At 46.9% G+C, this 21,940-nt stretch overlaps 1 protein-coding gene across 1 annotated transcript; it reads right to left on the bottom strand.

Annotated features, from left to right (window-relative positions):
• Positions 1-15,834: 15,834 nt before the first annotated feature.
• On the bottom strand, positions 15,835-21,580 carry BHLHE40 (basic helix-loop-helix family member e40). Its single transcript, XM_003927124.4, has 5 exons — positions 21,170-21,580; positions 20,928-20,997; positions 20,565-20,672; positions 19,499-19,622; positions 15,835-18,167 (listed from the first exon to the last, which is right to left on the bottom strand). The coding sequence occupies exons 1-5, from the start codon at positions 21,247-21,249 to the stop codon at positions 17,311-17,313; spliced, it is 1,239 nt and encodes a 412-aa protein (XP_003927173.1). The 5' UTR covers positions 21,250-21,580; the 3' UTR covers positions 15,835-17,310.
• Between the last annotated feature and the right edge of the window lie 360 nt (positions 21,581-21,940).

The raw sequence follows: 21,940 nt of genomic DNA on the forward strand, positions 1-21,940 counted from the left end.
CCATGCTGGATGTGCAGTGGCACGATCATGGCTCACTGTAGGCTCGATATCCTGGGCTCACTTAATCCTCCCACCTCAGCCTCCCAAAATACTAGGATTGTGGGTGTGAGCCACCATGCCTCACGGAGTCCACTGACTTTTACCCTACAGCGTGTTCTAGCGCGTCTTGTGTCGGGGATCACCATATGGAGAGAGCAAAGGGCATCCATGATCCCAAATACTTGTGCTGAATTTGTGGTTTTGCACTCCTCTGGACTTGCCCCTTCTGCTTTGGGCCAGTCTGAGAAACAGCTTCAGCTTCCTGGGGACACAAGTCAGTACAGCTTGCTCATGTGCCCTGAGTGGCAGCTACAGGTTAGGAAGACACACAGGAGTCATCTGAAAAAATCGCAAATTCCCTGAGGGCAGCAACCACATCTATTTGGGTCTCCACTGGGACCACAGCCCCTGACCCTTAGTAAGTTATCAAGGAATATTTGCTGGGCAACAATAACAGCAAAACACGTGAATGAATGGATCTGAGGGGTAAGCAGATGAAAAAGAATACCTACCTCAGTTGCTTCAGCTTTAAAATGGGAGACAATAATCTTTGCCTTCTAATGTTATTTTGATTTCACTGAAGCCAGGGGTTTTTGTCTGTTTTGTTTATGCCTTGCTGAATCCCCAGAATCAAAACCAGTGACTGTAACATAGTAGGTACTTAATACATGTTTGCTGGATAAACCGATGTGATTAAGGGCAAGGAACTTGAAGTCAGGCCTTGGTTTGACTCCTGGCTCTGCCACTTATTAGCTGTGTGACCTTGGAAGGTCTCTGAGCCTCCGTTTCCCCAGGGCATATAATGAGGAGAGTCGTCATCTCTATACTAGGGCATTCTGAGGATTAAACAAGGTCATGTATATAAAGTACTTAGCATAATTCCAGCAGCAAATAAAATGCCCCAAGCTTATTAAAGTTCTAATGTGTTTAGGGCCAGGGTGCAGTAGCTCATACCTGTAATCTCAACGCTTTGGAAGGCTGAGGCAGGAGGATTGCTTGAGCCCAGGAATTTGAGACCGGCCTGGGCAATATAGTGAGACCTTATCTCTTTTCAATAGAGAAATAAATTTTCATATGAAAATTAACATGTCTAGGAGTGAGGATGCATTTTTATGGGCCATTTTTTCTCCCTTAAGGAATTTTATCCCTAGGACTCCGCAGAAGCTCTCAGAATTTGTTCTCCTAAAAGGTGAAGATGTATAGAAAATAAATATCAATTGACTCTCCCACTGGAAACTAAAATCCCCCTTGAGTCTGCAGGCAGCGCTCCATCCTACCCTGCACCTGCCTGAGCCTGACGCAGCTGGATTCAAGGGGGCAGGGCGGGGGGAGGAGGTGGAGGGGTATGAAGCTCTGCTTGGCTGCCCTGGTCTTCAGCAGCCCTTTGAAGTTGAGATGTGTCTTTTCTTGTCTTGTGGTTGGCCTGGCCTCAAAGCTAACATGCAGCCCATCCCTTCATCAGGGTGAAATGGGTGCTCTCAAGATCTTCAGTGGAGATAGTGAAATCTAGCCCTCCAGCAAAGGCAGGTAAAGAGAACTCCCCTAGCTTTGTCATCTGCCCTGAGGCCTGTCCACCTGTATCCTTGGCTCTGTTCCAAGCTTGGATCTTGGCCAACTCAGGTCCCGGAGTTTTGGTCCCTCTGGCCTCAACTCTTTGGGCCTGTGGATGCCATAAGCATGTGTCAATTTTTGCCTCGGAAACTTGGTCATTATCAAGGGAAGATTCTGTGGCTTTGCAAAGAACACCCCACAAGGCTGACCTTCCTGTGGACTGCAGGGGATGAGGGGAGAGTGGTTTAGGAGAGTGATTAGACAGGCTTTTGACACTCTAGAGAGGGCAGGAAGATTCAAAGATAAGTAGGCAGGGTGTGGGGCACAGGGAAAGCTCTCAATTCACGAAAGCAATCATTATGTTGATTTGAGAATGAGATTTCGAAGCTAAATATGCATAACTTTCTTTTCACATTCAAAAGTCCCACACAGATTTAAGGCTCATGGCATCCCACTTCCTTGGAGAATTTTCTGGAGCTTCAATTTCTCCAGGCTTCACAAACCTTCAGCTCTCTCCAGTGAAAGCTCTCCTGAAATATATGTGTATGTGTATTCCTGTAGCTAGCAAGTGTGCTTTCATTCATTCATTCATTCATTTGAAGATAGCAATATAGTCTAAGGTCAGGAGTGCACTTGGGGCCAGAAGGCTGGAGGTCCCTCTGACTAGCTGTATGAACTCAGATAATTTAAATTTTCTCTGCTGTAGCTCTCTCATCTCTAAAATGGGCACAATAGGCTGGAGGGAGTGGCTTATGCCCATAATCCCAGCACTTTGGGAAGGCGAGTTGGGATGATCACTTGAGCTCAGGAGTTTGAGACCAGTCCTGACAATATACTGAATCCTGTCTCTACAAAAAATAGAAAATAAAAAGTTAGCCAGGCATAGTGGTGTACACCTGTAGTCCCAGGCATTTGAGAGGCTGAGGTAGGAGGATTGCTTGAGCCCAGGAGTTTGAGGCTGCAGTGAGCTATAATTGTGCCACTGCACTCCAGCCTGGATGACAGAATGAGACCCTGTCTCAATCAGTCAGGCCTAATAGTGCCAACCTCACAAGGCTTGGTGAGGGTTACCTAAGTGAATACCCACAAATCACTTAGAATAGTGCCTGACACATAGTAATCGCTCAATAACTAAGATGTTGTTCTTACTCTTTTGAAGCAAACATCTCTTAAGCACCTAATTTATATCTGACATTGTGTGTATAGTGATTACTGAGCTTATAGAGATAAAAATTGTGCTTGCCTTCCTAAATTCACACTTTAGGCTCTGCACGAAACTTTGGTAATTTCTCTTCCTTTTCTGTAGGGAAATGTTTGCTGATGAATTCATGAAAGAAGGATGATCACTGTTTTTACTTCACCTCACTCATAAACAGTGGCTGAGGTTGACACAGAGGATCCCTGTGTGAATCGGAACTCCTAGGATTGTAGGTGACAGAAATTTCTCTTCTTTATCTGTAGGAAAATGTTCACTGATGAATTCATGAAAGAAAGATGATTACTTTTTCCCTGTTCAGGGCTTGGGCTGCCCAGGGTTACTTCTGTTTCATGCATGCCATCTTAAGGATTGTGAGGCCTGAAGAAGGCTCTGCCACTTGGATACAAAGGCATTTCTCCTCCTCTGAGCCTCAGTTTCCTCAACTGTAAGGCTGGGGTAGGGAAGAGTTAATTCCTGCCTTGCAGGGTTTGTAAAGTGAAACAAAGGCAGAGAGGAGTGATGAAGACTCAAGCGCCTCCAGTAGTATAAAGAGCGAAGACGGTCTTCAGCTCCACGAAGGGTTTCCTAAGAAGGCAGGGACAGCTTCTGGATCCCTGGCACAAGAGCACACACTAGGGCCAAGAGCAGGATCTCAACATTTCTCTCATAAACAGTGGCTGAGGTTGACACGGGGTATTCTGTGTGAATCAGAACTCTTCGGATTGTAGGTGACAGAAACTCCTCTCCAACTAGCCTAGGGGAAACTGATAAATGCAGGGTGAAGAATGTGCAGGTAGGACATCTCCAGTAAGCCAGCCCAGGGGAAACGCAGAGATGCAGCAGGCCAGGGCAGCCAAGGGTCGGTCTCTCTCTCTCTCTCTCTCTCTCTCTCTCTCTCTCTCTCCCTCCTCTGTCACTCCCCAACACCCAGCCTTCCTTCCCTCCCCTACTCTGTCTCTCTCTCTCTCCTTTGCTCTTGTCTCTGTCCCGGTCAGCCCCCTATATAGAGCAGCAAACAGCCACCAAGAGAGAAACTGTATTTTCTGCCTTAGCTCCCGACCAAGAAATCCAGGGAAAGATTCTGATTGGCCCAGCTTGGGTCACGAGTTAAACCCCACCCATCCCCGGACCAATCGATTATGGTTTGGTGGGGTGGGTGGAGCTGTGCAGCACAGAAATTGCGTCAATCAATTATGGTTTGGTGGGATGGGTGGAGCACAGAAATTGCGTCTGGGGTCCCACTAGGCCGTGCGACCCCCGCATGAGGGCAGCCAACACTTTACCCTTCAGAATGCCTGGCGCCGTCCACTTCACACACTTAGTACTGTCACTGTGCACTGGCCCGAATGAATGTCATTTCCCCAATTAGACTATAAGCTCCGTAAGATCCACAACTGTGTCCAATGCTATTTTCATTCTTTTCTCTTCCTTCTCACCAGCAAACCACAGCAACACAGAGCACAGAGCACGCTGATAGTCACATGGTCACAGAATGTCCCAGATAAGGGGAGAGATCAAATAACTAAGGCACAGAGACAGACAGCCGTTTTCCCAAAGTCACACAGCTCAAGCGAGGCTCTAGATCTCCTGTGTACCCTGCTAGCTTCCCCTCTCTCCCGAGGTTAAAGACACCAATTCTACTCTTACAGGGAAGCCCCAACACAGCTAAAATCACTTCCTACCTCCCCAGGCTTATCTGGTACATTCTATACACCTTCAAGGTGCTTATTTTTATTATTATTTTAATAGTCGCCTGAGGTGCCCACGCTGACCTGCTTCCCTGTCAGGCTGGTTAAAGGAATTTTTGATTCTACATTCCAGCCAGGGTGGCCTCTTTCTCCAGCGCACCTCCCCTTTGTATGTGCAGTTTCCTCTACCTGGAATACTGAATTTGTCTGCTAGGGCCGACCTTGACAAAAGACCACAATCAGGGTGGGTTCAACAACAGAAATGTGTGCTCTCAAGTTCTGGAAGCTAAAAATTCAACGTCAGGGTGGCAGCAGGTTTATTCCTTTGAGGCTGTGAGGGAGCGTCTCTGCCAAGCCTCTCTCCCAGCTCCCGGTGTCGGCTCGCTCTCTTTGACGTTCCTTAGCTTGCAGCAGCCATCATTACCCTGATGTCTGCCTTCATCTTCACATGACATCTTCCCTGTGTGAATGTCTGACTCTGTGTCCACATTTCCCCTTTTGATAAGAATACCAGTCAAGATTACGGCCTACCCTAATGACCTCGTGTCATCTTGATTATCTCTGGAAAGACCCTGTTTCCAAATAAGGCCACTATCTAGGTACTCGGGGTTAGGACCCCAATATGTTTTCCCCCACCTCAATCAGACAACTCCCACTTATCCATCTATTTCAGGCAAACTGTCCCTGAACACCCCAGACTACTCCAGGCACTGCTGTCTGCTCTTCTGTGCTCTTGCTGCCTATCGATACTGGATTGTTGGTATCTATCTGTGTAATTATCAGGTTGCTGTCTGTGTCCCTCTCAGACTATCAGAGTCAGGACAGGAGCGTGACTCTTCTGTGCACCATTGCAGTTCCAAAGCCTAGTACCTGGCATGGAAAGGTACCAATAAATATCTGTGCCCTGAATGAATCATTGAGAGGTTAATCTTTGCTAATTACAAAAATGAATAGGAGGTTCTAAGGAAAGCCTCAGAAGCAGTGAGGTTAATGTTTCCTCCAGAGAGAATGACTTTACTTCAGGATCCACGAGGGCTAAACCCCTGCCCTCACACACCCTCACCACCCTTTGACTCTTGGCCATTGCCTCTTCCTCCTCCTACCCGGTCACCCTGGGGAGAATCCATGTCAGCCTGGCCATGCAGGGGAGGCTTCACGAAGCCCTGGGGAGTCAGAGGTGAGTCAGAAGGGATGGTAAGGTGAATAGCTCTGAAACCGGAACCCTGGCATAGAGCTGGGGGCAAGGAGGTTCACTGAAGGTAATGGTGCTTGCTTTAAAATTCAAGGGGCCCAAGGGAGCATCATCTTTCAGGAAGGCACCCCTAGTTGATATGAGGCCAAGTGTGCCTCGGGCTCCAGGTACCTGAGGCTGCTGCCCCAGCGCGGCCTGTGAACAATGCCAAAGGTGGGCTCTATTTTATAACTCCTCTCCTTATCCCCCTCCCCATGGCTGTCTGGACACAACTGTACGGGCCATAAGGACTTAGCGTCTGTGGCCTCTACTTTTGCTTATATGAGCAGGAGGAGGTGGAGACAGACCAGGTGGGTGCCTTGAGGGACTCTCATTTGGCTGAATTACAACTCAACCCGGCCCAAAGGAATTCCAGCCCCCATGCTTCTTAGGGACCCTTGAGAACACCTCATGGGCAGCAGAATCCCAAAGGGAAAAATGAAGGTCTCCCCAGACCCAGCCCAGGACAAGGGCCAAGCTGGAAAAAATGACCTGGAGGCCAGTCACCACGTTTTTTTCCCAGTGAAAGGCTGACTCATTGCAACAGGCCTGGGCTGGCTGGGACTTGAGCCGGTGGCTTGGAACGTGCTTGGACAGTGAGCGCCTTGTCTGAAAGGCAGTCCGTGAGAAGCCACGGGTCAGGGGAGCTGAGGCCACTGCCCTGAGAAACACCCTTCGCACAGCCACATGAGCCCCAGGGGAAGCAGGGGCCAGACGGGTGTCCACGCTACCTCTCGCTCAGACTCTGGAGGCTCAGCATCACCTTGCCGGGTAAGGTCTGGGCAGGCCTTAAGCCCCAGGACAATTAAGCCCTAAGGTCCTAAGGCATGAGTGTTCTGATCCTCCCTCCCCATACAAAGTGCAGACTGAAAACACTAAGCTTAAAATAAACTTAGAGAAACCCCAATAAGGCCTTGATTTTAATCATAAGATGCTCTCCATGTTGGGGAGATGGAAGGGAGCTGGGGCTGCTTTCCCAGTGCTTTGAGACTTAGCAGTCTACCTGATGGATAATTCAGCAGTGTGCGCAGAATGGGGAGCTTCTCTCTGACCCTCTTCCCTCCTCATGCCTTTGTCCATTTTGACCTCCTGGGCTCTTTCGGGAAGAACTTTTGAGTCATATGTTGAGTTAAATCCTGTCCGTGCCATCTGCTTGCTGTGCAACCTTGGGTGAGTCACTTAATCTCACTGAGTCTCAATTTCTGTAAATGTAAAAATGGAGATTGTACCAGATAGTGCATGCATAGCACCTAGTACAGTACTTAGCATATAGTCTGATATATATTTATGAGTTCTCTTTCAGCTTTTCCCTTTATCCTCTACAAAGCCTCTTTCAGCAAATAATGTTATATCAGTCATTTACACTTTAGTGTGAATAAGTTCTTATGAATGTCGTTCTTTCCTTTCATTCATTGATTTTTAAATTTTCTTTTATTTTTAAATTAAGTTTTTATTTGGAGATGGGGTCTCACTCTGTCATCTAGGCTGGAGTCCAGTGGTGCGATCATAGTTCACTGCAGGCTATGATCCTCCCACCTTAGTCTCCTGAGTAGCTGGACTACAGGTTCATTCAACCATGACTGGCTAATGTTTTCGTTTTTATTTGTAGAGACAGGGTTTTTGCTATGTTGCCCAGGCTCCTTTCATTCATTTAATCAACAATTGCTTGAGTACCTACCACATACTTGATTGTAGCTAGATGCTGTATACTCTACAAAAGGATTTCTTTTCATTCTCACAGTAGCCTCTACAAGATCACTAATACCCCAGTTGATGGTTGAGGAAACAAATTCAGAAAGATGAAATAACTTTCCCAAGGTCACACAGAAGAATCTCCAGATTCTCAGGAGACATTGGCTGGATTTCGGGTTTCAGGCTAGGCACTGGGAGCACTGCAGTGAATGAGTTAGGGCCCCCATCCCAGGACCCTCATGGCCTACTGAGTGTCTTTGCACCTTTTTCTAACCTTTTGTCATCTCTCTAATTGTTAAGGTCCTTGTTAAAAGCTCTCATGTGCATGTGGGCAGGGAGAGCCTTCTCTAGATCTTCCGTTTGAAGGGAGTTGCCTTCTTCCCAGGGTTTAGGGCTGGCCCTGCCCAAGCCTGAGCTGGCAAAACCAAAAAAGCGTCCTGCCTGTCCTTTCCACATCATCCCCTGGGACTGCTGGGTGCGGACGTCCAAGACAACATTGAACTCCGTTTTTGTTCCCCCACTCCACTTGTTTTGTTGCAATTCATGATATATATTACAGAAATACCACACGTTCATTGTAAAAAAAAAATAAAAATAAAAAAAAAAGGAAACTATAAAATAGCAATAATTCTTAAAGGAACAATAACCAGTAATTCTAAATCCTGCTAAGGTGGTTAACGTTTTATTGTATTGCCTATCAGAACTTTGTCCTCTGTAACTATAATACAGTTACTACAAATAACAATAATAATAACACTAGTTTAAGCTAACTCTGATATGGAGCTTCCTCTGTGCCAGACACTGTTCTAAGTATCTTAGACTTTTAAACTCATTTAATCCTCACAACTCAGTAGGTTAATTACTATTGTCCTCATTTTACAGGTCTTCAAAGTGAGGCAGAAAGAACATTTAATAGCATATATATTATTCTTTGTTTAAAAATGGGATCAGTCTGAACATACTGTTTTGTGGCCTAGGTTTTCTCCCTTTACAATGAATAAATAATAATACATTCACCTTCCTAACGTAATTTTTCATGACTATTTAGCATTCCAGCATTTGCACATACTGTAAGTTACTCAACCAGTCTCCTTCTGGGCCATTTTTCTGATTTTCTTTCTCTTTCCTTCCCTCCCTCCCTCCCTTCCCTTCTTCCTTCTTTTTTGTTTTTCCTATGAATGACACAGAGATGTCCAATCTTGTAACTTAGTCTTTGAAAATCTGATTAATTACTTCTTGGCTGGGCATGGTGGCTCATGCCTGTAATCCTAGCACTGTGGGAGGCCAAGGCAGGAGGATCGCTTGAGGTCAGGCCCTTGAGACCAGTCTGGTCAACATAGCAAAACCCTATCTCTATTTTTTATTTAAAAATTAATTAACTTTTAAAAATCATATCTAGGATAACTCCTAGAAGTGGAATCATTTGGTCTCAAAATATACATGTTCTAAGCTTTCCAACATCTCTTGCAAACTGCCTCCAAGACAGGAAACAATACTGGGTTCTAAAGGAGTATGAACTCTGTCCCACAGAGGATAGTCTGTGATATTCATTAGAATGACAGACGCTCAATGACATTGACCCAGCAATTCCATCTGGGAGTTTACCCTGTAAATTTTGTTAGACACTTGCAAAATGACATGTGTATAAAATTGCTCATTGCAACCCTGCTGGTGATAGCTAAAGATCAAAAATAATCCAGATGTTCATAATAGGGAACTAGTCAAGTAAATTATAGGACATTTATACAATGAGATACTGTGCAGTTGTAAAAAAGAATTGAAAGCCTTCCTATGTGTTCATGTGGATAGCTCGTCAAAACATAATAAATGCAGAATGGTATAAATGGCATGCTATTTTTTTGTGAAAAAAGGGGACAAATGATAACCCACATCCATATTTATATGCATATGCATAAATAAACTCTATTTTAAAAACACTATTATTAATTTTTGAGACAGGATGTCACTCTGATCACCCAGGCTGGAGTGCAGTAGCACGATCATGGCTCACTGCAACCTGGGTGCAAACTATCCTCCCGCCTCAGCCTCCTGAGTAGCTGGGGTTACAGGCATGCACCACCACACCCTGCCAACTTTTCGTTTGTAGAGATGGGATCTTGCCATGTCGCCCAGACTGGTCTTGAACTCCTGGACTCAAGTGATTCTCCCACCTTGGCCTTCCAAAGTGCTGAGATAATAAGCATGAACCAACATGCCTGGTCAATAAACTCTGAAGTAGTTAAAACAATGCCTACTTGCCTACTTGTGGGCGAGGTTGGTGAAGGCGTAAAGACCAGGATGATGGATAGGGACAGAAAACAATTTCTTTTCACTGATCGCTTTTTATATTTTTAAATTTTGAAAACTATCTATACTCATTTAAGAGAACTAATCTAAAAAAATGCCCTTTTATATTGTTAATTTTTCTTAGGTATGATAATGCTATTGTCTTTGTTTTTTTTTGAGACGGAGTTTCACTCTCCTTGCCCAGGCTTGAGTGCAATGGCACGATCTCAGCTCATTGCAATACTGTAGTCATTTTTATAACACTTATCTTTTAGAGATATGTACTGAATAGAAATATTTACAAATGAAATTACGTGATGTCTGGATTTGCTTCAAAATAATACATGAGCAGGGGAAGTGAATGGGTATATATTACAGATGAAACTGCCTTAGACATGAACTAATGACTAATGAAGCCATGAGACTGTTAAGTGAGGGGTTCATTATGCTATTCTGTCTACTTAAGAAAAAATATCGAGGTGAAATTTACATATAATTAAGCATTTTAAAGTGAACGAGTCTGTGGCATTTATTACATTCACAATGTTGTGCAACCGCCCCCCCACCTCCGCCCGCAGGCCTAGCTCCAAAACATTGCTATCACTTCAAAGTAAAATCCCTGTACCCATTATATTCCCATTTTCTCCCTCCCTCATCCCTTGCCAACCATCTGTCTGTATTCTGTCTCTATGGATTTATTCTGTGTATTTCATATGAGTGGAATCATATAATATGTGACCTTTTTTGCCAGGCTTCTTTCACTTTGCATAATGTTTTTGAGGTTCATCCATGTTGCAGCATGTACCAGTACTTTATTTATTTTTTGCTTCTCTGTAATCCCTCATGATGTGTATATGCCACAATTTGTTTATCCATTTCTCTGTTGATTGACATTTAGGTTGTTTCCACCTTTTGACTCTTGTGAACAGTGCTGTGTCCATATATTTGCGTTCCTATTTCCAATTCTTTTGGGTATATACCTCTTAGAAATGCCTTTGGGTAAGATGATAATTCCATATTTAACTTCTTGAGGTGCTGCCAAACCTTCTTCTATAGTAGTTTCGTCATTTCACATTCCCAGTGGCAATATACAAAAGCTTCAGACTTCTCCACATCCTCGACAACATTGGTTATTTTCCGTTGTTTTGTTATTATTGTTAATATCACAGCCATGCTAGTGGGTGTGAAGCGGTATCTCGTTGTGGTTTTTATTTGCATGTCCCTGATGACTCATGATGTTGAACATACTTTCATGCCCTTGCTGGCCATTTGTATATCTTCTCTGGAGAAATGTCTATTGTTATTTCTATTTTTGAATATGTTTTAAATTCTCCGCAGTAAAAGAGATACAAAATATTATTTTATTTAAAACTTTAAGAAAAAGGGTTCTTTTCCCCCATCTGGAAAGAGTGGTTTTTCCCTCCTTTTTCCCCCTGCTTGAATTCCCCTGAGGTCCTTGCATAATTCCCACCCCCACATCCCCATCCATAATTCGTTTTCAAAAAAACTTACTTGCTCTTCAAACAAATAAGCACAAGTTTCTTCCCTTTTGCCCCCTCAAAGGTAGGTGCGGGCATGGGAGAACAGGGCCAGGACTTAGGGTGAACAGAGGCTGGCTGCCCCACTTCCTTTGGTCCCGGCCTGAGGCTGGCCCCCCTACCCAGCAACCTTGTGACACCCTCATGTCCCACCTCTGCGTCTTTGCTGAGAATCCCCAGGGAAGGGAGGGCCCCGTCTATAATGGAAGAAACCTTCTGGGCCCGAATCCAGCCACATCACAAGACTGGATGGCCCAGCCGCGAGACGAGCATGTCACTGGCTTCCATGACCAATGGGAGAGGCTGCACCCGGCTCATGTTCTGCTGTGGTTGCTGGGCCAAACAGATGGCTGGGGATAAACAGCGGGTGGTGCTGGGTGCGGTGTGTGTCGGGGTGGCTTTGAATGGCCTCAGCCTCCCTCTGGATCCTAGAGAAAGAGGCGAGTGAGGTGAAGGCAGTGCCTGAGGAAGGGGCTATCATTTGTGGCCTTCCAAACTTGTTTGTGATGTCTTTTCAACAACAGAACTCTTGTTCAAACAAACGATTACAGTAGTAAGACAGAAAAAGGAAGCTGCTCCCGCTGATGAAGGGTGAGAAAGCTGGGGCCTTCCCTCCCTCCATGCCACGTGGCAGACAACTCAGGGAATGCTGGGTCTCAGGAGAACACGCCGATCCCATTAACACACAGTCTTCAGGTGAAACCACGTGGGAACACAACACATGCTGTCTCCTCTCTAACCTGAGATCCTGGCCCCATTCCACAAAACCAGGCAGCCTCTTGCGTACCCCTCACCAGCCAAGTACTGGGTTGCGGCCAAAGGGGAGAGACAGGCCAGGGTGTGGGTGGGCCAAAGAAATCTGAGAGGGACAGGAGCTGCAGTGGCCTGGTCTTTAAGCTCGCAAAGGCTCCCTTCCAGAGAGAGAGCTTGGAACGCAGTCTCAGCCTGCCTCCTTCCAGCAGAACTGCCCTGCCCCCGCTGGTTCATAGCTTGCTAGTCCCCTGGGCCTGCACCTTTCCTAACCTTAGGAGAGACACAAGAAAAGGAATCTCTCCCCTTCCCCACAGACAGAACGCTTTTTTTTTTTTTTTTTTTTTTTTTTTTTTTTTTTTTGAGATCGGGTATCTCTCTGGCATCCTGGCTAGAGCTCAGTGGAGCAATCACGGCTCACTGCAACCTCTACCTCCTGAGCTCAAGTGATTCTCCCACTTCAGCCTACCAAGTAGCTGGGACTACAGGCATGCACCACCATGCCTGGCTAATTTTTGTATTTTTTGTAGAGATGGGGTTTCACCATGTTGCCCAGGCTGGTCTCAAACTCCCAGCCTCAAGTGATCCTCCCACCTAGGCCTCCCAAAGTGCTGAGATTACAGGCATGAGCTACTGTGCCCAGCCCAAAATACTTTGATATAGTTTCTTCAAGCTTAGATTCTGGTTCTCAGCACAGTCAACCTATAGGCCCCCCCATCCCATATTCTGTGATTGTCCTGCTAGGTTAATTTCTCTAGCCAGAGGATGGGCCCATTCTTTGCTGTGGGACAGTATGTGGGGACATTGGTAAGGAACAAATCAAGACTTGGGCAAATAACTTTATTCTGAGCTTGGTTATCTCATCCACAGGCTGTTATCATAGTACCTATTCTGCAGGAGTATTTTGAGGATTAAATGAGATAATATGTATCAAAGCTCAACATCACAGAAACTCAGTGTAGAAGCAGTTCCATGCCAGAGAAAGGGATGGCTTTGTCCCTTCTGTGATGTGTCACCTCAGATGAGGCATTTCCTTCCTTTGAATTCCAGTTTTCTCATCTATAAAATGAGCATGTTTAAAATTTTTTTTACTTAAAGAAGGAGTATGTTAATATCTACCCTTCACAGATGCTATAAGCAGTAGAGGCAAGTCACAGGAAGTGGTTAATACCTAGCACAAAGAAAGTACTCAAAACAGGAGAGTAATATTTGTAATTATTACTACTTTTACTATTATTAACTTAGCTAGAAGGGTAGTGTGGTTTTATAGTTAAACACATAAACTTTGCAGCCAAATTTCCTAGGTTTAAATTACAGTTCATCACTGGAGCTGTGTGACTTTGAGTAAGTTACTTAACCTCTCTGTTCCTACAGTTGATTAACTGTACACTAATTTACCTACTTCATGGACTTGCTGTGATAATTAAGTTATTGTGTGTAGAGCACTTTGCAGAGTGCCTGGAAAATAGTAAGTGCCACAAACACATTTGCTGTAATTATTATTAATCATAAATATCCATATTTGTATTATTACAGTCATTAACAACTCGGCTCTGTGAAAGCCTTCGTCTTGGATCCAATTAAGAGATCCGCAAACCAGCAGATCCACCACCCTACAAAAGCTTCAGGCCCTCAGAAGCTGTGTGACCTTGGGCTAGTTACCTCGCCTCTCTGAGCCTGCTTTTATTCATCTACAAAATGCGAGTTGTAATAGTACCCATAATGATACTTCTAGATTGTCTGACGTGCGTTCGTGAGCGATGACCCGTGGGAAGTTTCTAGCTTCTAGTTAATTAAGCCCAGGTCTCGGTGCTCTGCCTAAATCCAGCTCCCTACCCCACCCAGCTCTCCCTCCCAGCCCTGTCGGGGGAGCGCTCGGATTCCCTCCTGCTGGGAGCGAGGGGGGGCGTCCCGCGCCCGCTGCCAGGCCCTATTTCTGGGGGCCGAGCGATCCCGAGGCCTTGCCAAGCTTCCCCGGGGATCAGGTTTCTGCTGACGCGGTGCCAGGCACGTCTGCTTCCAGGAACCGGCAGCCGCTTTTAGCCGCGGGCCGCACATGAAAGGGCTGCAGTCGGAAACGTGACGTTGTGTCAACAGGCGAGGCAGGTCAGCGCTGGGTGAGACCATCCCGGCAGGCCCGGCGGATCACGCCCTGTCTGAAGGCGGCCAAATCCCCAGCCTCCGCTCCCCTGCCTCCTGCCGCCTCTCCTTGGCCCCGGAGCCAGTGCTTCACCCCCTGACACTCACATACCCCGCGTTTTAAACAGAGATCCTCTTTGTCCGCAGTAGGCGTTAGGCTGGGGTGCACGCCCCTCCCCCGTACTCCCCTCTGAGCGCACGTGGGTGCTGCTAAAACTGGGCTAGAAGCAAGGTTAAGGGCGAACTGGAAGCAGAAAATCCAGTGGAGGGACAGCTGCAACTTTGGGGGCTGTGTGTCAGGGGCAGGTTCCCATGTAGCGCGATTCTGGGTTGACTGTGTGTGGAACCCTCAAATCTTTTTTTTTTTTAGTTCAGGTTGCTCCAACCACTTCCTTCTTTACCCATAGCTACTCCTCCCGCAGTGGCCTAGGAAAAAGAGAGGGTCATACAAAGAGTTTTGTCTTGATTTCAACCCCCGGCTCTATCACCAGGATAAGTTCGATTTGTTGGGCTTTTTCCAAAAAAGGCTAGCAACTCATGAGGCAATTGAGGTGTTTCGAAGGCATGAGACCTGGAAACCCAGGCGTTGAGCTGGGAGAAACAGTGGCTTACAGAATTTGCCATCTGCCTGCTGTAGGACTTGTGAGAAGGGCTCAGAACTCTTATCTAGTCAAGAGCAGGCACAGAGAGGGAGGTGATAGACCACCAGCTATCGATGCCAGGCCTCCAACTCCTGGTCCCGGCTCCTTGCACAACATCATGTGGCTGGGGACAGTTATGTGCATTCCGCATGCACCTAGCACAAGCAAGAGAAAATGCTCGCTTTCACCTGCTGGCCCATCAGGAAACAGGGAAGGTGGCAGTGAAGCCAGCCGTCCTCATGGTCAGGTGGAACCTCTGCCTGGCTGAGAAATCCCTAGGGGCAGCTTCCCTGCTGTGCTGCAGACCACCAGGGGGTTCTGGAAGATTGGGATGCTTTGGGAGCTGGAGCGTGCTGAGCCAGGTGCTGGCCATCAGGACACCTCTGAGAGGGAGTATCCCACAGGAATGTTGCAAATCAAGGCAAAGGAGAGAGGCAAAAATACATGACTGGGTCATTTCCCACTTTTCCCATGGAATTTTTTTTTTTAATAAGAGCACTTTCTAAGGAACACCAATATTCATTCACGCACAAACACACCGGAGAGGAAGTCCAGGAAGGATGTAGAAAATAATTATGGAATGTTACCTCCAGCAGGAATAAGACAGGATATGGCAAATCCATTAGACCTTGCTAGATTTGAAAAAGCCAGACTGCTTTGGCAAAGAGGTGCTATCCCAGCATCAATTGGTATTGCATAATAATCCAGTAAATCTTTTCTCAATGTGCCTCTCCCTTCAGCAAGCTCCCAGACGCTGCGGCCCACAGTATCATACCTTGGTTTTCTGTCAAGTTCCAAGAACCACGACAAAAGCAGGTGGGGGAATATATGCTTTTAACTTAACTCTGGAAAGAGGGAGAAGATGATCATGAAACTCTGGCAAGGGTTAAAAAAAACTTAAACCAGTATTTACCTGCCAAGTTGACTAAGCTTATTCTGATTGAATACAAAGCACATAAAAAGCTAAATGAAATTACACTGAGATTAACTGGTTTGTTTCAGCCAAGAAAAAAGGGCATGGAAGTCAGCCACATCACACCAATTGAGTAATTAAAAAAAAAAAAAAAATCAGGAGACCATCTTTCTCTTCCACAGGAAAAGAATTATTTTATTAAGTATTTTAAAACAACTACTTAACATTTACTTATAGATAAAAATATTTACAATTTTACACTTTCAGGAAGGCTCCAAAATATAAACACTGTACCTCTCCCTAGAGAAAAAAAGTTATTCTTCTCTTCAAAAACAGAAATACATTCATTTTTTTCTCACTGTGTGGATCAAGTAATCATACAAATAAACATCTGAAACATTTTCCTTTTTAATATATTTATATAATATATATTTATAACAGCTTTACAAATAAAGGCAACGACTTTATACCGAAATAAAAACAGGAAAAGAAAAAAAACACGATCAGCGATCAGGCATATAGTGCATTTTGAAAAGCTGCTGCCGGGCTAGCTGGACACGTCGGGAACAGAAGTACTCTGGACCAAAAATAAAACTTCTTTGAAGGAGACAGAATCCTTTTTAGCAATAAGGACACTCCATATGCCGTTGGGCAAGAGGAATTAGCCTACAGAAACGATCTGGTGGTGCCAAGTCTTGGTTAGGCCTTTCAGAAGCTAAGCTTGGTTAAAAAGAGTTTTAGGATAGAATTGAAAAGTGAGTCTAGTTCTGCTTGAAGGGAGCAGTTTGTTACTCAGCTTTGTGCACTTTGGGGTGCTTGCTTGGTGTGTCTGCGTCTCTCAGACCTTGGTTTGGTTCCCTGAACAGCAAATACTAATGGTTAGACCTAGAAACAGGTGCCGGAGGCCCAGGGAACTCCTCCCTCCCGGGCAGCTCAGCTTGTACAAGCAGGCCATTTTCAGTTCCTTAGTAAGCTAATCACTACAAAAGCCTGAGTAGGGAACTACATTCTCCATATCCGTCCGAGGCAGGGGTGGAGAACAGACCTGCGGAAACCTCCCCAAACCACTACCGTGCTACGCCAATGCCTGCTACCTCACCGTGTGAGCAGAAAGCTCGGTCTGACTGCTCTCTCCGGGTCGTCTGGTGAGTCACGCTGACAATAAAGGGAAAAGGGTGGGGTCCTAACAGCTGGTTGGGAGCTGTGCTCTGGAAAGCCCTCTTTTGAAAGTACCTTTTGCTCAAAGCCACAGACCCAGCTCCCAAACTGAAGAGTGACTCACAGACCAAGACTTTGAAGCTTTGAAAACCCAGCTGATGTGTATCAAAGGGGGCTATTCTCTGGGTGGAGAAAAGCCCAAAAGTCTGCTATAATCCCCCCACCCAAGTCTCCTGATGTCAAGCAATCCTTCGTGACTTCCCTAGGCCAAAAGGAGCCTTAATGTCCTATACCAACACGCAGGCACACACATACACACACACACACACACACACACACACACACACATACACCCTGAATCTTCTCTCCATGCCTCAGATTATCTCAGTATACACAATGGAACAATCTTGCAGCATTCACAAAAACTTTTTTGTTGTTTTTTAGGAAGTAGGAAGGAAAGCAAAGCAGCTGGATCCCCTAGAGAGTTCAGTCTTTGGTTTCTAAGTTTAAAGGGGGGATCTGCTTCAGAGCTTGGAGCAAGACAGAAGAGTCGACGGACGGATGAGCTGGCAAGGGAGAAGGGAGTCTCTGGGGCATGAGCAAGGGAGCCGAGATCTTGTCTGGGTTCATGAAGCTAGAGAGGGCTGCGGCAGAGGCGTTGAGGCCTGGGTAAAGCACTGGCACCGAGGTGGGATACCAGCACTTCTCCAGCATGGGCAGGTAGGCAGTCGCTGAAGGTGGGATCAGGTAGAAGGGCAGGCAGAAAGGAGGCTGGTGTGGGTGTGGGCCCAGGAACGGGGAGCTGATCAGGTCACTGCTAGTGAAATGGCCTTCATCATCTGAAAGCTGCATCCGGTTCTTTTTTGTGGGGGGTTCTTCGGATTCTTGCTTAATTGCGCCGACCCTTTCTCCCATGGTGAACCTGCGTCCGTGGTCGCTTTTGAAGCACGGCTGCTCACTGCGCAAGTCGCCCTTCTCCGATTCTCCTCCATAGCCACTGTCTGTGTCCGTGTCACTGCCACTCTGCTCCCCACTCGAGTGAGCAAAAGTCCGCTGGATGACTGGCACACAGTTTTTCCCAGGACCTTCCGAGCCTTTGGCCAGAGAGCTGGGTTTCTCCTTGAAGTCCATCACTTTGGGAGCTGGGTCTGATGGCTTCCTGGAGGTACCACCTTGAAGCAGCTCTGAGACCACGCGGTGGAGGTGGGTGACAAGCTGCGAAGACTTCAGGTCCCGAGTGTTCTCATGCTTGGCCAGGTACTGAAGCACCTCCCGGGCACATGTCTGGAAGCCTGAGCAGAACATCTCTTGACCTGTTTCGACATTTCTCCCGGACAGCTCACCTGGGGAAACACAGATCCAAAGAAAGACATTTCAGAAGGCCCTGTGGTACACCGGGATACCTACGCCCCAAACACCAGGGGGCTTTTGTTTTTGTTAAAAAAAAAAAAAAAAATTGCATTACTGATTTGTGTTCCTAACTCTAAAAATAATATGCTCAGAGAAGAATTACACTGGAAAGTATAAAGAATTAAAATAATCCATATGCAAACACTCAGATAAAATATGATTTTTTTAGTGGCTGCATAATATTCCATCACAGAAATGGACCATAATTGATAGAAATGGGCTGTTTTCCCGGTTTTGGAATGTATAGGTTGTTCGTGAGTTTTCCATGTAAGCGAGGCAGCAGAGAACCTTCTGATATACTTATAAACCTAAGAGTCAATGCATATAACATTGCATCATGGCAAAATGGGTAGAGGCCGGATAGTCATAAAATGAGGAAAAGAATGAAGGAACAGTATCACCTAAAGTAAACTTATATTTTCAATGACTTGTAAAAGTTGCAGTCATGCTGTGATATTTAATTAGGATCTCTATTTCTATGTTTTTCCCCATATATTCTATCCATGATTCTCAAGACATTAGGTATGACCATCTTCCTATTTTTAATGAGGAAACTAGCAGAAGCATTTGCTGGGATTCTGCAATTTTCATATGAGACTTTGAGAGGAAGACAGAGAAGAATGAAATGAGGAAGTGGGTAGAATAATTCCCCCCAGTCTGTACAGTATTATTTGGAAAGAGTGAGACTAGAAGGTTAGAAGGTGACTCTGATTCTCTGGAAGTCAGAAGAAACAAATGATGAAACTTCAGTGGTTTCACTAGATTGTGCAATTCACCAAGATACCTAGTGGCTATTCAGGGAACCACATGAAATGCAGGAAAAACTCCTGCTGTATCTTGCCAGCATCACACCACACACCAAGTAACAAGGAAGCAAAGACACAGGAAAAGACTGGGGCATACCCACAATCTCTTCTCCAATGACAGAGGGCTAAGAAGACCAACTGTAAAACACCCACAGTGCAAATTATAGGTGCCTTGGCATTTTAAAAGGGAGTAGGGAAATCTCCCAGAACCCAGAGACTCTCAAGCCAAAATGCCACAGGAATATCTTATCATTTTACTAATACGTATTCATGCCAGGTGGCACACAGGATTCAAATGAAAAGTCTGACCTTTTAGGAAAGATAAAACTGCATCTCCCCCAATGAACGTGCATAAGCAATTTGTTGCAGTCATGTTTCTTACATCAGATGTTGAGCCCACAGGCTCTCTATATGTGCTCAAACTCATAAAGACGAGGACAGCCAGAATCAGCACTCACCAGCTTGTAAGCCGCTCTGCAGGGCAATGATTTTCTGCTGCTGCTGGTCAATTAGGTTTGTTAGTGCTTTCACATGCTTCAAGGTAAGTTCAAGAACCACTGCTTTTTCCAAGTGACCCAAAGTCTGGAAGGAAAAGAGCCTTAGTCAGCTGTGAGGTCAGGAAAGTCCCACCTTTGGGACATTTATTAGCAATGAGAAATGTCTCTAATAGAAAAAAAAAAAAAAAAAAAGTGGAAGTCTTTCCCGGTTGGCTGTTTTAAGTCTGTAGATCATGCTTTTAAAAAAACATATAAACACACTCAAGTCTTTAATTCTTTAAAGAATTTAAAAAAACGGTATCTTCTATCTTTGGAGGCATTTTGGTAGCTGCGACTACTCAGGAAAATGCTTTGACAGATAAATTTCTCCAGCAGCCTCTGCTGACCTTAACTCAGGAGAATCCAGAGATAACATTTCCCCGCAGTGGTGTCAACTCGGAGAGAGACCTCTATTATGTCTGGCAGCCAAGAGGCTTCTCCTACTTCTTTCCTTACACCCTTTCAGAACTTCCAGCTCATCCAGGCTTTTTTGTTCCTCCCGAAATACAATTTTTTTTTTTTTTTCCATTTCCCCGACCAAAGGCTGCCAAGTAGCTGAGGGCTACTGTCAAGAAAGGACAGGCAGTAAAAAAGGACACGCCAAAGCAAGTCCCCTTATTTAACAAGAAAAAAGGTGGAGGGAGTGGTGGAGGGGAAGGGGTAAATAAAACGTGCGTTCTGCTTGGCGTAGTCCTTTAACTGAGAAAAACTAGGGAATCCTGAAAATCACCAGAAGTTAAACTCTTGAAAAGGAAGGCCAGCTGGTGCTGGAGCCAACTTGGAGAGGTCCAAGCGGTTCTCGCCTCATTTGCATGAATCGACCACAAAACGCCAGGACTGGGGAGGGGGACCCTACCAGAGAGCCGCCGGCTAGCTCCGATCCGCCCGTCTGGTGTGCAGTTCCGCGCGGAACCTGCAGGCGGCGAGTGACCCCCGCCCGCCCTCTGGGAAAGGAGCTGGGTTGGAAACGGGCCAGCTTCTCACTTACTGTAAGTTTGAGATGTTCGGGCAGGAGATCCTTCAGCTGGGCGATGCACTCGTTAATCCGGTCACGTCTCTTTTTCTCGATGAGCCGGTGCGGCAATTTGTAGGTCTCCTGCAAGACGCACGGGGAGGCGGTGGGCGCCCGGGGAAGGGGGCTATCCTTCTCCCAGCCCCGCAGCAAGACTCCGGCAGAGGAGCAGAGTAGCACCCAGAGCCATCATCTGCCCCTTCTTTTCAAGCCATTCAGTAGAGGTACCGAGCCCACACCCTGCATCCCCTCGCCAGTCTCAAAGCAAGAAAACTTTTCTTGGAAACTCAGCGCGCGCGAGGGGCTGAGCGCGGGGTTCCCAGGGGTGCACTTCCTTACCTTGCTGTCCTCGCTCCGCTTTATTCCCCGCCTTGACTTGTACACTTGGTACATGTGGGCAAAATCCATCCTGCAGGACCAGAGACCAAGAAGGGTCATGACTGCGTGCGCAAGGCTGCAGGTGTCTGGCCGGGCAAGACCACCCCCCACCCTCGGTGCGCCCGGAGCTGCTCCAAGTTGAGAGTGGCGCATAACATGGGGCTGGAGCTGAGGCTTGAAGGGGCCGAGGAGTGCCAACTTACCCTGGTAGGTCTCCGTGCTCCAGTCCCGGTGCCTTGGGCAGGCAGGCAGGGGGTGGTTGCGCGCTAGGGATCCGCTCCATTGCGCGGCGAGCCGGGGCCACTGCGCGCTCTAGTCTGCACTAGCGGAGCGTCTCGGTTGAGGACTGTCCTGGAGCGGGCTTCGGGGGTGTCTCCGCAGATGTTCCTTTGAGTCTGAGCTCTTTGAAATCCCCTGGGCTGCTGGAATCTTTGGCTTTGAGATGCAGCTTCAGTTGGGGGCGTGCATAGCCCGGTGTCCCCGCGGCCTCTGGCTCCGACTCAGCGCACAGACTGGCGGTGTGTGCTCCCTGCGCGGTCTGCGCCGTGCGAGCCAAGTGAATGAGAAGTGGAGCGGGCGGGGAGGCGGGAGGGAGCGTTGGGGGGGGGAGGTTAGGGCGGAGTGGGGGGGTGGGGGGGCAAGCCGAGGAGTAATGGAGAGGCTGCGGGCTGGGTTAAATGGGAGCGAGTGGGTGGGTTGGAGCTACGTGTTCTACCCTGTGACTCCAGGCACGTCTGGCCACTGCCGGGGAGGGAAGGAGCGACCTGCCCGCCCTCCCCCGGCTTCATCACATGAGTCTCACGTGTTGGACAACGCTCCGGCGGCTGCTAGGGAGCCCCCACCCCCAGCCCCAGCCCCCAGGTGTCTGCGGCTGCGGCCGTCTTTCCCCGAAGAGGGGGTGGCAGCGCGACCTGGGTCCTGCCCAGCTGGGTAGGGGGCGCGGAAGCTGGAAGGGACCGGGGAATTGGGGGAGG

Source organism: Saimiri boliviensis, chromosome 8, assembly GCF_048565385.1.
Source record: "Saimiri boliviensis isolate mSaiBol1 chromosome 8, mSaiBol1.pri, whole genome shotgun sequence".
NCBI lineage: Eukaryota > Metazoa > Chordata > Mammalia > Primates > Cebidae > Saimiri > Saimiri boliviensis.

Bases quoted from the DNA above. Each gene is read 5' to 3' on its own strand.
- BHLHE40 (XM_003927124.4), bottom strand. From the start codon at position 21,249: ATGGAGCGGATCCCTAGCGCGCAACCACCCCCTGCCTGCCTGCCCAAG. The intron at 20,998-21,169 runs GTAAGTTGGCAC...CTGGTCCTGCAG, and splicing joins GAGCACGGAGACCTACCAGG to GATGGATTTTGCCCACATGT. The intron at 20,673-20,927 runs GTAAGGAAGTGC...TGCGTCTTGCAG, and splicing joins AGCGGAGCGAGGACAGCAAG to GAGACCTACAAATTGCCGCA.